We start from the raw sequence: 17069 nt of genomic DNA on the forward strand, positions 1-17069 counted from the left end.
ATGAAGATAGTAATGTAAAAACAATGTATGTACTGTTAAGTGTACATACCCTTATCAGTAAGGCTGTTTTTGCATGTCATTAATAAAAGAAGGCCATTTAAGTGGATACAAAATAAATGACAATGGAAAAAAGTAGGAATGTGCCCAAACTCGGCTTTAAGTTTTATGTTCTCACAAACAGATGGACAACTGATCCAGGAAGATGTTTTTCCAAAGAATGAAGAAGCATTTACAGTAAACAATGTGTATTAAAATTCGATCACTTCCCTCACTGCAGAAGACGAAGAGTATGTGAAAGTCATATCTGTTGTGGTTCTACTGTGGCTCTATATGAGAGTGGGGGAGTGAAATTTGATGTAATGTGTGTTGGTCTGGGTGGGTGAGTGTTTTTGTCTGTAAGTGTACATTAATGGCTAAACAGCCTGACCCTGATTAGTACCCTCTGTTATTACTTTAGTCCTTTGCTTTTAGTGATTGATATGTTTTGCCTAATCTTATTGACTTATAACTAAATGCTATGCAGAATGCAATAGACTGCCTCATTGGGTTCACTGCTTTTCTGTGTTATTGTGCATATTCTCTGTCCACATTGTTTCTGTAGGATCTAGCACCTTATCAGTAGCTGGAGCAATTGACTGATTTAACTAGTGCAAATGCACGTGGTTATTTAACCAGTCTTTTAGGAACTCTTGTTTTATTAATGCAGTCCCAAGAAATAAATATTAAGTGCCTTGCTTAAGGGTAAGATGACTACAGTAGGCAATTCCTGTCTCCGGGAGGCAGTACAGGAAACACTAATGAAGCAAAACCATGTGGTTTTGATTTTTTTTAACTCTTTCACTATCACTAACTCTTATCTCAGTACAATCACTGAGTTTTGATTACCACTGTTGGGGCTCACTGCTGCATAGCTCAACAGCTCTGTGGAAGCCAGGATTACAGAGTGCCATAGCAGGTGTGCTTTTGCTGTTAGCCAAGGGCTTTTTTGTGTGTGTCTGTGTAAAAATGTGTGTCTCGCTGAGCACTTTTTTTTTATTACGAGTTCCGCTTATAATCCCTTTGCTGGATTTTAGATAATGTTCTCTTTGGAGCAGGTTGACTTATATGTGTTGTTGTATGGATTTGTTTTCCTACAGATGTGGTCAGGTGTGACTGTAAAGTGAAAAACAGAGTCTGCTTTTGACTTTCTAATCGGCATTTTGCTGCAGGACTGATATTTTATTTACTCCCTAAGTGTCGCTGTTTGGTTTGTGTTAACTGTTTCTCACCTGTGTTTTTATTCGTGAGACCTTTCTATCTTTTTCATGTTACCAAAATCTCCTTTTCCAAGTTTGCTTCTGTTGCCACACATATAAACAGCAGACAGGCGCAGCAAAAGAGTAGCGTGTACAAACACATTCACACACTTTTATTAAGGACTGTATTGACAGTGGGTTTGTGGAAAAAAATATTCAGTAGTAGTTTTTCTGTGTTGCAAAATAAAGGCTAGCAGGCTAATATTAAGAGAAATACAGGTTTACAGATACCTCTGTATTTTGGGTCATTATGAAATAGAGAAATGAGCTACATTTAGCTCCACATCTCCCTCTCCAGGCAAAAACATGGATAGCATGGAATTTGATTTACTTGGGTTTGTCTGTGTGATTTGGGTAAATGCAGAAAGATGAGCAAAGATGAGCACTGTATTGTTGATTTAAGTGCTGGAACGGCAACAATGTTGTATGGTTGCAATAACACATAACAATAAGACAGTTGTACATCCTACACACCCTCATATATCCAACTCACAGTGAAGGTTGATGAGGCTCTTGTGTGAATTATCTTAGGTCACTGGACTCTCTGTTCTAATAGGAATGATAAAGGTTGTAATATTTTCCACTACAAGGAGCAACAAAGAGGCCACGTTGCAAATAAAAATAATAAAGGCTCTTTTAAAGGGCAGGACCTTGCTCACAGCGTGCATTTATAAAAGCCCTGCATGTCTACTTTGGTATTGGCAGTTCAAGCACACATCATCTTAGTTTAACAGCAAGAATGCTTAAAGATGTTGAAAAAGGTGCTTGAGTGATGTTGGGAAGATGCCAGTGAAGTACACCCACGCATGCTTGAGATATCAAATAAGAGTTTAAAAATGTAAAAAGTACCTGTGGACGTGCAGTATTAACACATTTACATTTGTAATGGATGAAACCCCCAGTGATAGTTACTCTCTCCCCATTGATCAACAGTGCTGTCTGTCATGGTTCACTCATGAGGAAAGACTCAAACAGGTAGGCAGGCAGGCTACAGAAAGAAACAGCACACACACAAAAACAAAACAAAACAAAAAAGTACTCATAAAAGGTTGCATAAGTAATAACAACAAAGAAACATCAAGGATGTAGAAAATAGACTAATGCCACGTTATATAAGGGTATCTTAGCTGTTCCTAGGACTGCGCTCTTCTGGACAGAGATCTCGGATGTTGTTCCTGGGATCTGCTGGAGCCACTCGCACAGCTTGGGGGGTCACTGCACCGAGTGCTCCGATTACCACTGGGACCACTGTTACCTTCACCCTCCACATTGTCCCCAGTTCTTTTCTGAGCTTCTAGCACTTTTACAGCTTCTCGTGTTCCTTCTTCCTGATGTTGCTGTCATTCGGTATCGCTACATCTATCACTACAGCCGTCTTCCTCTGCTTGTCCACCACCATTACTATCGGTTGATTAGCCATCATCAGTTTGTCTGTCTGCCTCTGGAAGTCCCACAGGATCTTAGCTCGGTCATTCTCTACCACCCTAGGACACATCTCCTATTTTGACCTCGGGTCTTCCAGGCTATGCTTGGCACAGATGTTCCTGTATATTATACGAGCACTTGGTTATGGTGTTCCATGTATGCCCTGCCTGCTAGCATCTTGCACCCTGCTCTTATGTGCTGGATTGTCTCGGGGCATCTTTACACAGCCCCTGCACCAGTGGTCTTGCCTGATGTGATAGACCCCAGCCTCTATGGATCTTGTGCTCAGAGCTTGTTCCTGTGCTGCCATGATTAGTGCCTCTGTGCTGTCTTTCAGTCCAGCTTTGTCCAGCCACTGGTAGGACTTCTGGATGTTAGCCACTTCCTCTATCTGCCAATAATACACACCGTGCAGGGGGCTTGCTCCTCTTCTTTCTTGTGTTTCTGCTGTCTGAGCTATTCACTAAACATGCGGTCGGTTGTGGCCATCTTTCTGATGTACTCACTGATGTTTGTTGTCTCATCCTGGACAGTGGTTCTGACACTCACTAGTCCCTGGCCTTCTTCTTTTCTCAGGCTGCTGGATTTGGTGTGAAACACTCCATGCATGGTGGTTCATCTGAATCTTTGATATAATGTAGCAACAATATAAAGGGAAGACAAACATAATGACTTAGTTGGTGGTAGAGTGGGTATAACTTTTCGCACTTTTACCAGAGGTGAAGAAAGACACAACCACAGACAGACAGGAACTAAGAGGGCAAAAAAAAAAAAAAGTCATGGGAGAAATACCACAAGAATAAGTCAAAAAGTAGTTATAATACAGCACCGGCTTCTAATGGCAAATCTAGAATTAACTCACACACATGATCCGTGTCTACAAAAATCCTTCCACGATGAGTGATTTAAACTGTTGGCTTTGATTCTGAAAAAAAAAAAACTTCAAACAGGATGTAGCAGGGCATGAAAAAAGCCACAATTTTAGAGAAGCTTTACCATAAGTACTGGTCCCAAAAGGGAATTGATCAGAATTGGCAGAAAACTGTATATCCAACTTCTGGCTTTAGAAAAATGGATAATCCTGTATTTCCCTCTGCACTGTGCCCTCTGCTTCTCTGATGTGTTTGTGTTTTCTTTTAAATACAAATCATCGCATGCAGTTTTGTGTGTATCATAGTGTGCTTGTGATACACAAAAAACTGTTTTTTCCCCCTGTTTTTTTTCCTACTGCCTCTATCTCCACAGGGAAAACAGACTAGTCTGATCTTTGAAGCTAAAAACAATATTTTATTGAAAACATCAGGCAGATTAAATAATTTGGTCCAGAGGAAGAGAAAAAAAACACTGGGTGTTTATGATGCAATTTGATAGAAGTCTGGGTCAGAAGGAAATAGATGAAATCTTGTATACTGGGAGTTAAAGCAGTATATTATGTGCTGTTTATGATTATTTTGGGGTCCTAGGTAATTCAGAGGGTAATTAATTCAGTGCTCAGTTAAGTCGAATTTTGTAACGATATGGGATATCATGCTGAAGCAATCATATAAGCCTTGTGTTTGTCCTTTTTAACATTATGCATCATGCACTTGGGGGTGAACTGCAGATTGTAAACTATACATTCTAGAGAAATTTGATCAAGGGTTTTTTGGCGATTAGCGGGAATATGGAACGGGAACCGTCAAAACATAAGACATAAAAGTTAGATGAGCCAAATGTGTAGCTGAAATGTGAATATGCCTGATCGGTGGTTTACAAGAAGGTTTTTTAATTGGGACATTCTGGTTGGTCACCCATAGATTAGTTAGTCGAAATCCTTATTTTGCTTAAGTGACTCTTTTTAATTTCCAGAAATAGATTAGAGTGCAATATTCATGATGCTCAGTACTAACTGCACGCAGTGTACAAAAAAAGATGTTCAGTAAATGTTTGGAACAAAATGAAAAAACTAAAATTTTGTGGAATTAAAAAAAAATGCAGGAAAACTTAGGTGAAGCTGAATTTGTCGAACTGTTAAGCACCTCCATGTGTTGACAAAAATCAGGTAGATGAACAGGCTTTCGTTTTTATGGTTGGTCTCTGTAAAAACAAAAAGCCTGTTTACTTTTAAGCTGAGACTAGAAGACTATTTTCTTGTTTTATTGCTCATTACACAAGTATTTAAGGGACACACTATTTTGTGAATTGTACTTTTCTTTCAGGTGAACTTTCAAGAAATTGAGCTGCGTTTAAGAAAGGAAACCTTTGTGTGGCCAATTACATTTATACAGCTTGACATATATATACATATATATTTTTTATGAGAGAAGTTTGTTCTCTTTTATGTTTGATGAAGTGTGTCACCATTACAACAGTATATTCTGGCATTGCGTGTGAGTCCATCTGGGCTGGAAATAAGCTACCAAAGTGGTGTAACTACCGTAGTGCACCAGAGATAATTATCATTTTGTTCAAAACAATAACTTAACGCACTGTTAAATAAAGGTAGTTAAAACACTGCAAGCTTACAGTTTATTTTGAACATTTAAAAGAATGTGGAAAAACACTGAAATCTAGCTCCAGTCTGATATGGCTCTGTTAAACAACCAGCCTTTTTGGATTTCAATGATATCAGTGATACTTACATTGCAGTGTTTGGATAAATCCAAGCATGTGATTGATGAATTGCTAAGTTTTTGTTCTTACTGAGGAATTAACCAGTCTTATGTTTCAGATTTCTGTGTAACTAACTGTTTGGTGTGTTTCTGTGTGTTTTTGTTTGTGTACATTACAGCTAGCCACATGGGACCCAGTTCATGGATTGAATGGCACTCTGACAGACAGAAAATTGGAAAACAACATGAGGGGAGTTGTGCTACGAGTTGTCACTGTTCTGGTGAGTTTAACTGGCCAGTTTGTTAATCTGTGTGTGTGTCTGTTCTTCGATTATGACAAGATTTCCAATTGTCCAAAGACAAAGAAGACCGATTTCAGTCTTTATACAACTTTTCCTTTTATTCATCTTGAAGAATCAGGAGGGACTGTATTAATTTGACATTTCAAACTTTTGCTCCTTTATAAATCTGTCCTTTTGTCTATTTTTGTGCCAATCATTCCACTTTATATATATGGGAATGGGTCTAGGGACAGCTTAAGAGCTTATGTGAGAGCATGAAAAAAAAACCCAGTTTATCAGACAGTGTTAGGAGTAAAGATGGGGGTCATAAAAGCCAAAGAATACCTACCACGGTGAGCTCACTAATGGACCAAGCTATCATAATTTCATTAGCCTTCATTTTGACATTTGACAACTATGTGATGGAGTCTTGATGGTGGTGGGACTCTGGCTTTCCAGCTCTATCTGCCTCGCCCGCAGCATCGATTTGAGTATATCCCTTGAGTGCTTTAAAGATTCACAGCTATAAATTCTTCATATCCCCCCTTTGAAGTGAGAAACAGAGGAAAAAAAGCGATAATACTAGACATCTCTGTGGCTATCCCTTTTTACTGATCTTTTCATAAATTTTTTCAGTCTTTGATTTTCATCATCCTTAAAGGCAAAAAGGATATGGGCTGTGAATATTGTCCCTCTTCTCATTTTTAGGAAGGAGTATCTCTAGTAATGTGAGGTGTATTGTTTGCACACTTTTAAGTTTGTGTTGCTCTTCCTGTCTTCCTGTTCTGTAGCTCTGCCTGTGTAAAAATGTTCATGTTTTACCCAAAATGCCTCATCCCCCTTGTCGGCCTAATAGCAGAAAAGCCTAGAAAGGGTGTGAAATGTCCATGTGCGTTCCCAGATCTTTCCATGTGTAAATTGTTGCGGTTATGATCCATAAGTGTGCAGGCACTTATGGATGTGTGGGAGGAAAAGCCATGTACAGTAATTTAGTATTAAATGTACTGCATGGGTTTTGTTCAGTAAGACTGGAGAAGAGCTACTATATTAAATACTATATAGTATATTAAAGTCTGGCATATTTCAATCTGCATTTAACACTGATACTCACTGGGGAAACACAAAGACATTAGACATTATTAGAAAACTTCAGAAACTTGTACCTCCTGCTATCCATGCACAGAAGGATCTTGTAGGAATGGTGATGCTATTTGGTCAGTAGGATTTCATAACCTGCTCTACAGCAGGTTAGTTTTGCAACATAAGTTAGAAGTAAGAAGTGACCCAATTTCAGGGTACTGAAAACTCGGGTTAACAGTGAAGTTAGCTGGATAAGAATAAATCCTGCTTTATAATACAGACTCAGGGGTAGAAAAACTTTTGGGCACAAGTGACACAATTAGCCAAAAACGATGGTTTAAAACTAAAAAAATATAGTTTAAGAGCTTTAAGCAGTTATCAAAATGTGGTTTTCTTTATACTATATGTAAGACTATATAGTCAGCTGGCCTAAAAATCTAAAATTACTGACTTATATATGTTTCTAAATTAAATTGTTTAATCTCAGCAGCATGGCTTTCTTCTTTTCATCATATGTAGTGGTCTTGTCCTTTTTTATGCAAGGGTGCACATTTCTCTGATTTAAGTAGCAAGCTGTGGATTTAGCTACAGTAGCCCAAATATGCAGCCAAAGGCAAAATATGTCCCTTTTTAACTTGAGTTCATATTTTTGGAGATAATGAAGAGAGCTCACAGTGTTCTCTCTGAATAAAAAGTAAAGTTTTACTTTGAAGGAAGATAAGACACACAGTAACCACAAGTGTAATTAATGCCAAATTTGTTTAGCAAGGTGGCTAATGATATCGATTACTGAAGATTGATGAATTAGCAATCAAATTAAATGATGTTTACAATTTGACAGTTGTTCCTTTACTTTCATTTGATAGTCCATTTAACAATAAAATGTCTTTTAAAGGGACCATCTGTAGGATTCAGTCTAATGATGAGGTTGGAGATTGCAACCAACTGCTCACCCATCTTTTTCCAAGTGCTTAGAAGAGCCTTAAGTGAATGCAAACTCAAAATGCAAAAGGCTGCTGATAGAGCCTGTTTGGTTTGTCTGTTCTTGGAGAATAAATATGGTCGACTATGGAGAATGTGACAGTGCTCTATCGATACAGATGATTGTCTATACACTAATGAAAACATAATTATTAAAATTCCTATATAAAAAAGAGCTCTTTAAAGAAAAAAAACTTGTCCACTGTCTCGTACACTAAATATGAATTTAGTGTACATTTTTCTTTGCGTCTCAATTTGAATTGCTTTTCTGTTGTTCTGAACTTTATATCATCTTTCTTTACCAAACTGAAACTTAGAGAAAAAGCATTATCACACAATATAAAATCTAATCTACTGCAGGCGCTGTCTGGGCTTTTCAAAATAGATTTTACTTTTACGGTACACATACATTTCTCAGAGTGTTTTGGAAATGATCACAGTGGCACAACTTACCACATGACTCTGTCAAAACTAGCATTCCTTAGAGGGAACTTCAAGTGGTATTACTTAGTTTTTGTGGAGGGAGCAATTCCTGTTTCTGGTATTTTTTTCCAAAGAGAATAAGATGAACATTTCCAGTTACAGAAATTAGTCTTGAGGAAAGTTAGGGGAAATGATGGAAATGAGACATGGGAACAGTAACTTCAAGGGACGTGAGATTATATACTGCATGGTGACAAGTGGGAGTATTGTAGCTTGATGGATGTGTGAAGATGATGTGTTCTAAACATATGTTCTGGGAAAATTAGAATCTATAGACATTGCACCCTGGAAAGATGCAAAGTGTTATATGTCAGCTGGTAAGTGGCAAGAGAAACAAAGGGGCTGTAAGGAAAAAAGCAGAGAAAGAAAGCAACTCGAGAAATACAGATTAACATCACAGTAATACTACATCTCAAAGGATAATTTTCTTGCAAGATTTCAGTCGGTAAACCATTTACAGAGAAGTGATTTAGCCCAACAGTTTAAAATCAGACTAAACAGCGCAATGTTCAGATGGTTACATGACTCTTTGTTGACTTTTCAACAGTCTCATTATTTTGAAAGTGAAAAAAAATATCAGTTGCATACCCACACGTGTATTAATTCTCTCAGGGCTAAGATAAGATCAGATGAGATAAGATAAGATAAAACACAGTCATGACTAAAAGAAAGTACACGCTTTCACAAGTACACCTCATGATTCAATAGCTTTTTTTTCACTTTATTGTGGAGGATTTCTGGTGGACACCTTCTTTAGATCATTGAGGTTTGCAGGCATTCGGTTATGCACAGCACTCTTGAGGTTGTGCCACAGCATTTCAATTGGGTTGAAGTGTAGACTGGGTGATTGCAATATTTAGATTTTTTTCCAACATGGCCTCATATTTGGTTCTAGAATACTTTGATTATGATCACTGTAGAAGAAGCCCAAATCTTCCCCCCCTTCGCCTCTGTGCTTGACAGGTGTTATGAGCTGTTTGTGCTGATATGTCGTGTTTGGTTTTCACCAAATGCCCAAACATCTGCACTTTGGTCTCATCTGTATAATGAACAATATTCCCAAAGTTTTGTGGTTTGAATGTATCTCTGTAAACCAAACATGTGCTGCCATTGCAGCCCTTTCCAAACAAGCCGTACTTATTCAGTATTTTTCTTTTTCTATGAGCTTTACGTTTGTAACACGTTAACTGCATTACTAGTAGCATCACATAGTCCGACCTTAGGCTCCACTCCATATCTACTCATGGGAAGATTAGCTTCTGTCTTGAAAGTTTTCCACTTGTGAATAATTCTTCTTACTGTAGAGTAATAGATGTGAAATTGTTTGGATCATATAACCTTTCCCAGATTGATGGGCAGCAAGAATTACTTCTCTAAAACTATTCCTGATGCATCCCATTTATGATAACTCTTTGATACTTTAATGTACTTTAATACTTTAATACTATGGGGAAAAAAGTTAAGCTTAAAAAACGTTAACTGCTGGTGTTATGTGTTTTCCACACCTACTCTGTCTTTCACACATAATGTAGTTTAAAGGTTATATAGTGTAATTAACTGTAGATCAGGAAATTTGTACTATTAATTTGCCTTGATTGCCCTGCAGAACAATGCCAACCAGCTTTTCTCCACCATGTCTATTTGTTTATAAAGGTTTACAGAACCCCCCAAATAAGGAAGCAATCAGTGTCAGTTGAGGGGAAAATCAGTATGTATGGCTGTTTTTGTTAGTGGGTGTTCCCACCTGAATTGATGGATGCTTGTGGTAAGAGAGGGACTTGGTATGCATGTCCACTCACTGTCTAATAGTTTATTGAACTGCAGCTGCTAGCAAGGATTTGAAAATGCCAAGTTAATGTGTAGAATACCCTGTGTGTATATGTTTCTATTTGAATGTCTGTGCTTAATGTGCAACCAATATCCTGTCAATAACACAAACAGTCTCATAAAATAAGACACATTGGTCTGCAATGTTTCACTCATCAGTAAGGATTTATTAAACAAGAATTGTGTGGTAAACGGCTAGAAGGAAAACACACAATCCAAGGTGTAGGAAATGAAAATAAGTCTCATGTTGCTTTCTATTTTTTGTATAAGTAAAGTTTCTTCGAAAATTAAAAAAAACCCCTTGTTTTCACTTGTGCTTTGTTCACTTAATTGCCTAAAATGACAACGCTGTTGGATGTCATTTAACCTCAACAGAGAGTCAAGTGCCAGAAATCAATATACAAGAGATTTAGGCTTCCCAATGGTATTTAAGAATGAACCGTTAAAAACAAAACTGCTGGAATTTATGGTGCAGTTATTGATCTTCAACATTTTAATTCACTTTAAGTTGTCAGACAGGGTACCATTCCAGTAAATTAATAAATTGGTTCCATAAATGGATATAAGTATGCCGAGATAAGAACTTCAAATAATGGGGTTAATCATGATTTTCAATTGTTACAGTCAACATACACTCACTCAAAAGGTGCTTCAGCATATAATTTAAATAATGAACATATGCTGAAAGATGTCTGCTTGCTTTCATACCTTGATTTCTTCTAGAATAACACATAGGATTATTTTCACATTTGCAGCATTAATATCTCTAGTAGGTAGTAGAAAATAAACCCCAGAGAAGAGCCTACCAGTAACATATAGTTTTACCTTTTCAGGCATTGCATGTATCATTATCTTTAAATGTAAAATGTAGATTCTCTCAGATATGCTTGCAGCCATCATAATGATCTTTTGTGCTGCTAACATGGTTATTAGGGTAATGGGGGGCTTGATGCTTGAATGAATGGTGCATTGATTGGCTGCTTGACTGACTTACTGGCTGTTCGTTGCCTTCTAGGAGGAGCCGTTTGTAATGGTGTCAGAGAATGTTCTCGGGAAACCAAAGAAGTACCAGGGCTTTTCCATCGATGTCCTGGATGCTCTGTCAAACTACCTGGGCTTTAAGTACGAGATCTATGTTGCTCCAGACCACAAATATGGCAGCTTGCAGCCTGATGGTCAATGGAATGGACTGATGGGCGAATTAGTCTTCAAGGTGAGAAAATCACTTGTATACACAAATGCACATGAGCAAACAAATACATCCAGTTTGCATAAAATGGTCTGTTAAAGTAATGATATCCCATAATTTGCAAAAGAAGAATATGTTCCCTGTTTATGCACACGCTTATACTATATCACTGCAGAAGGAGGAGAAGCTTGCATGTAGACACATATCACTTGCTGAACAGAACAGCCTCTCTTAGGTTTAGTTCACACTCGGATGGGTTCCATCATCACCCACTTGGCAACCATTGGATTTTTAAACTTCTTTAATTTGGAATGAGAGATTTAGACACTCATTCATAAAGAATTGTACTATGTAAGCTGAAGTGGATTTGGGAGGCGCAGAGATGAAATATTGTGTGATTTTGCATACTAGAGAAACACAACAACTTTATAATAATTTGACTAGCTTCAAGTATCATCAAGTGTTATAACTGCTGGCAGGCACTTGAACTGCTTCAGTGGAAATTGGAAAAGTGGAGATGATATAGTGACACTATAAATGTGGGTTCACTAAAGATGGAGAAGGCCTGTAGATTGAGTGTAGTAAATTGGCAAATTTGAAAAATAACTACTTTGACCATGACTTAGCCCTACTGACATAGACTTCAGTTGACATACTTCAAAATTTACCAGTTTTATTGCTGTTTAATATTCTGTTATATCTCAAAGTGCCCTTATTATATGTGTGAGAGCTGTTTTTTAGTTTTGTTCCTTGCAGCATATCCTAGAGAAACATAAATGGAGACCTGGCAGCTTATCTTGTGCTAGTTGTAAATGCTTGAGATTGATAACTATTTGTCACATCATACATATATTTCATATCATAATCTCACCGTCTTTTGCTGATTAAACAAAGTCACACAATAAAACCAAGCTGAACTTTTACAGGCAGGCAGTCTAGAGTAGTCACATATGATTTTCTGTTTTTAATATCACTGAAATGTGATGATACTAATAATCATAAATATTTCAAATCTGAAAAACTCCTAGCACATGCAAGACTGCTGTTGCTTTGCTTGGAGTCCATCTTAAAAGATAAGGCAACACAGGAAAGTGTTTCTTGTGAACCTTGTGAAAATAACTGATTTGACAGGCATTTTCTGTTCCTCTGTGGCTTTGATTCTTTAAAATATTTATTGACTGTTGTTATGTGGAAGCCAATAATAAACCCTGAGCTAACATTTTAATATTTTTTCCTATTAAATATGAGGTCTGAGCAAAGGTAGGACTAAATAAATATTTTAGGTTTTAAGCTCAACATTTAAGGTGATTTTACCTGTTTTATTCTTTCGTGACTGCACTCACAAGTGAACAATTCTTTTGAACTTCACTCACTAAGGTGGAAAAGGGGAGGAAAGAGTGCAGTTAGGTCCAAAAATATTTGGTTATTAACTCAGTTTTTGTAATTTTGCCTCTGTCCACCACCGTATTAGATTTTAAACAAAGCAACCAAGATGTGATTTAATTGGGAGCTTTTATCTATAAATCGAGGGGTTTTACAAAGTTAGACGTTTGGGAATTACAACCATTTTGTTCTTTCATTATTCCATGACAATGAGTTGATAAAAGATCAGTTGGAAGTTGTTGTGGAAGTTGCATTTGGCAGCTGTTCACTGGAACTCTCAGCATGAGGTCCAAAAAGATACTGAAGTAAGGCAAGGTGTCCATCATTAGAGTATAAAAACAAAATAAAACAACTTCGAGTAGCGAAATCGGCAATCTCTGGTACGTTCTTAAGAGGAAGGCACTTACAACACCAAAAGGCCTGGAAGATCATTTATGACAACTGAAGTGAATGAATACAGAAGTCTTTCTCTGGTCATGAAAAACCCCCTTCACACCATCTTTCTAATTCATGAACACTCTTGAGGAGGTAGGCGTATCATTGCCAAAGACTACAATCAAGAGATCCCTTCATGAATGAAAATACAAGAAGGTGTAAACCACTGGTTACGCTCAAGAAGAGAAAGGGTTGATTAAACTTTGCCACAAAACATCTAAAAAAGACCTGCACAGCTCTGTAAAAAATTCTGTGGGTCCATGAAACCAATATTAACTTAAAGCACACTGATGGAAGACAAAGCTGTGGAAACGAGATAAACAGCTCAGGATTCAAAGCTTACCACTTGTATATATAGCAGCCAATGAAACAGGCACAAGAGGGGTTTTTTATGTGACTGCAGAGAGGAGTAGCAGGATGAATTGTAAAGTGTACAAGGCTGTAGTCTCTGCTCAGATTCAGCCAAATGATGCAAAACTGATCAAACAGCACTTCACACTGCAAATAGATAATGACCCAAAGCACATTGCAAAAGCAGCCCATGAGCCTCTCAAGGCAAAGCAATGGGATATTCTTCAATAGCCAAAGTCAGTTACTTGATTTCGACTAACAAAGCTTGCTTTTCAGTTTTGCTGCACTTTGATCGCATCTTGAATGTTTGATTTTAAAAAACGTGGTTTACAGGTGTGCATCTTACCAGAACCTTTCAAATCAATAGTACGGTGTTTTTCTGCTATGATCATCTTTTAATGCCAGGAAAAACATTTTTTCCAATTTCCAGCCAAAACATGCACTAGTTTTATACAGTTAGATCTAATTAAATTTTAACAACCTTTTTATGACTACGTGAAAGTGTTTGTGCAAGTTCATATTTATATCTGCATCTGCACAATACCCGCTGATGTCCTTTGATGAAATCATATTAACCTGATGCACATTTTGTTCACCCTAGGTCAAGTATATATTTTTCTTTGATTGTTGTCTTTTGTTTTCTTCAGTTGAGCAGTGTTTTCTCAGAAATTTCCGATTCCATCACTTCATTATTTTCCTTCGGCTGTGTGTCAGGCTTGAGTGATTTTGTAAGACTTGGCTCTCCTTTCCTTGACCTTGAATACTTGCAGTTTGTATTTAACATTTCTAGCCCCCTCTCCCCCAGTGGCTCACAAAATTACCGAGAAATGCTTCAAGCACAATGCATATTTATGTGTACACAGATGAGCACAAGTTGCAAATAAACATGCAAATAATTCTGTTTTCCCCATCAGTCAGCAACAAGGTTTATCTCTCCAAAACCAAATTATACCAGATAATTATTACCCAGAGTGCTTCCTGTAAGTTTTCATGTTGACTGACCACATGTGTCAGCAGGACAATTCATCTCATCCTACACACACACACACACACACACACACACACACTGTTGTATGCATATCACTGTTGTCCCAACCCACAGCCATCTTACAGGATTTCTGAAATTTTCGCCTTACGCAGTGTAAGTGACCATTTCTGCACATTTAAGCATTTTTGTTTTTTCACTGAGCTGTAAAATTTGGATGGAGGGCGGGAATTAAGTTTTTTGTTTGCTTTTGTGTGTGTATGTAAATGTGTATGTGGTCTGTGTCTATATAAGTACATAATCTGTGTGTGTACGGTACCTGTAGGGCTCAGCGTTTGCCTACAAATTCACCTAACTTGCTAGAGTCAGTTGTTTATGGCAACAAAGAAAATCTCCTTATCGAACAAGTTCATAATATGTGCCCTCTCTCGCAGTAGTATAGATTTCAAACACCAGCATGCGCTCACAGCAGCATCTTAAATCCCTATTATAGTATAAGCAGATGTCTGCAGTTGCTAGTCAAGCACTGGGGACTGAAAACGTTTTAATTATCCATCATTGTTTCTGCATTAAAGCTAAGCTCAGCCTGTTTTCCTTGGCAGACGCACTCAGCGACGGCTGTTTTTTCAACTTTGCACATATTTAAAGCAGTCATTTGTTGTCTCTTAACAAGCCTTACAAGTGAAGAGAAAGGTTTTAAGTGCTTCAGAAAGCATACTGACAGAAAACAGATTAATGAATTCATTTGTAAATGATTCAAACGCCACATATTAGAATACAAGTGCAAATTGAGCCAGGGCCTATATGGATTTACTCTTGCTGATATCTGTCAGATATATCTAAATTTAGTAGGGTGTTACAAGGGGGTTCATTATGACATTTTTAAAAGTACTGTAATTGTAACTACTAGTTACCATCACTGTGACATGTATTTTCTTCCTCTATGCCAGATATTTCCAGATAACTGTTCAATTTTTTGCACGCTGTCCTTCGATTCTTTATTTTAGGTGATGAGAAGGCGCAGATGGACTTTAAGGCTGTTATAAGAATCCACATTTTTCGGTTGACTTCCTCACTTGCACATTTTCACAGTTTTAATACTTCAAACTTCTTTGCCTCTTGCAGCGAGCTGATGTGGGACTTTCTGCCTTGACCATCACGCCTGAGCGAGAGAGCGTTGTAGACTTCACCACACGCTACATGGATTATTCTGTGGGCGTTCTGCTGCGCAAGGCTGAGCGCACAGTGGACATGTTTGCCTGCCTGGCACCCTTCGACCTGTCACTGTGGGCGTGCATCGCAGGCACCGTGCTCCTCGTTGGCATCCTGGTGTACTTGCTCAACTGGCTCAACCCACCTCGGCTCCCCATGGGATCTGTGTCTTCAACAACGCTGTACAACTCCATGTGGTTCGTGTACGGCTCGTTTGTACAACAAGGTAAGAAAGCAGGATAGAGGGGGTGAAACACAAGCAGCAGCAGAATAATGGTTTATTTATTTATCTATTAGTCATATTCATTAGTCATTTTGTTTTCACTTGTTGCTTAAGTTATGTTTATGCACCAAGACTGATGAGATCTGATTAGGTCATGGTTTGAGTTCGTTAGACCTTTTCACAATGTTAACCAAATGTTGGAAAGTTCAAGTTTCCGTTTTATTTATTTTGACAGGGTGGCAAACCCTGTCTGCAAGAATACATTCCCAAAAACCTATCTCTTAATAATCTACAACCTTTAAAACAAATGCAACCTTTAAAACAAAGCGTGTTTTTTTATGCATTGGGCCGCTGTGGTCGATGGGGTCTTTCGCATGGCTCATTTGCAGGGTCTATCTCAGTGGTAAAACAGGGGAATAATGGTAGGGATGGGAAGCATAGATGGAAAAAATGAGCTCGTGAAAGCAATCTAATTTAAAAATAAAATAAAATAGCTCCTCTGAGTACCATAGGTGTGAACTGCCTTTTCGTGTTATAGCACAATAGTCAAATTAGAACAAAAAGGAGGAGACATTTTGTTCCACATGGATTGAAGGAAAGATAATGGCCTTATCCCGGTGATCGGTCTGAAGATTTTTCCAGAATTCATCAGGCTGTGCTCAGGTGTGAAGATCAGACAATTGACACGTGGAAAAGGATTTAAATTTCATCGGCGTAGAAACAGATGCACGGCATAAGGAGAAAATTTCAATAGAGTTAGGTGTGTGTGTATTTGTGTGTGCGCATACGAATGTGTCTGTTTTCCATCTAGCGCATGTGTTTCATAAAGTATCCATATAAAGAACATAGAAGCTACTTTTGAAGATAAGCATCTTAATATTCTCGGGTTCAATCTTGGGTTTCTCGCAAAATATGTGCTATTTGCCAATGAGCACAGTGTTCTTTTGTTGTCATGCTCTGGGCCTTGCAATAGTTAATTTTTTAAGCAACATTAATTATGCAAATTTAAGGAGGAATGTTTTTTTTAACACTGCCTGTGAAACATTTCAAGCCCTGAATAAGCAACTGATGAGCATTTCGCCATTTGGTAAATAATCCTCCATCTTGTGCTGCAGCTAATGGTGGTAATGATGATGATGATGATACATGCTAATTGCTGTTTGATATTCACAATCATTTCTCTTTTTAGCTGTAATTAACATTTTAGTCATGGCATCGTTAGAAAGAAAAGAAGAGAGAGAAAGGATCTCATTCTTCCACAGTGGGGTTGTCCTGCGCTTGTGTATGATATGGTATGTAGAAAATAAGAGAGCTTACTGAGGCAGAGT

General features: G+C 37.9%; 1 protein-coding gene across 3 annotated transcripts in view; it reads left to right on the forward strand.

The window, feature by feature from the left end:
• grid2 (glutamate receptor, ionotropic, delta 2) overlaps positions 1–17069 on the forward strand; it is a 507657-nt gene that overhangs the window by 390974 nt on the left and 99614 nt on the right. For all 3 annotated transcript variants that reach the window (XM_006789768.2, XM_006789769.2, XM_006789770.2), the window contains exons 9-11: positions 5491–5592; positions 10979–11176; positions 15432–15744. In XM_006789768.2, the coding sequence (XP_006789831.1) occupies positions 5491–5592; positions 10979–11176; positions 15432–15744 (613 nt within the window). The remainder of the gene's footprint in view (positions 1–5490; positions 5593–10978; positions 11177–15431; positions 15745–17069) is intronic.

The sequence above is a fragment of the Neolamprologus brichardi genome, chromosome 12, assembly GCF_056152115.1.
Source record: "Neolamprologus brichardi isolate AB-2024 chromosome 12, ASM5615211v1, whole genome shotgun sequence".
In the NCBI taxonomy this organism is placed as follows: domain Eukaryota; kingdom Metazoa; phylum Chordata; class Actinopteri; order Cichliformes; family Cichlidae; genus Neolamprologus; species Neolamprologus brichardi.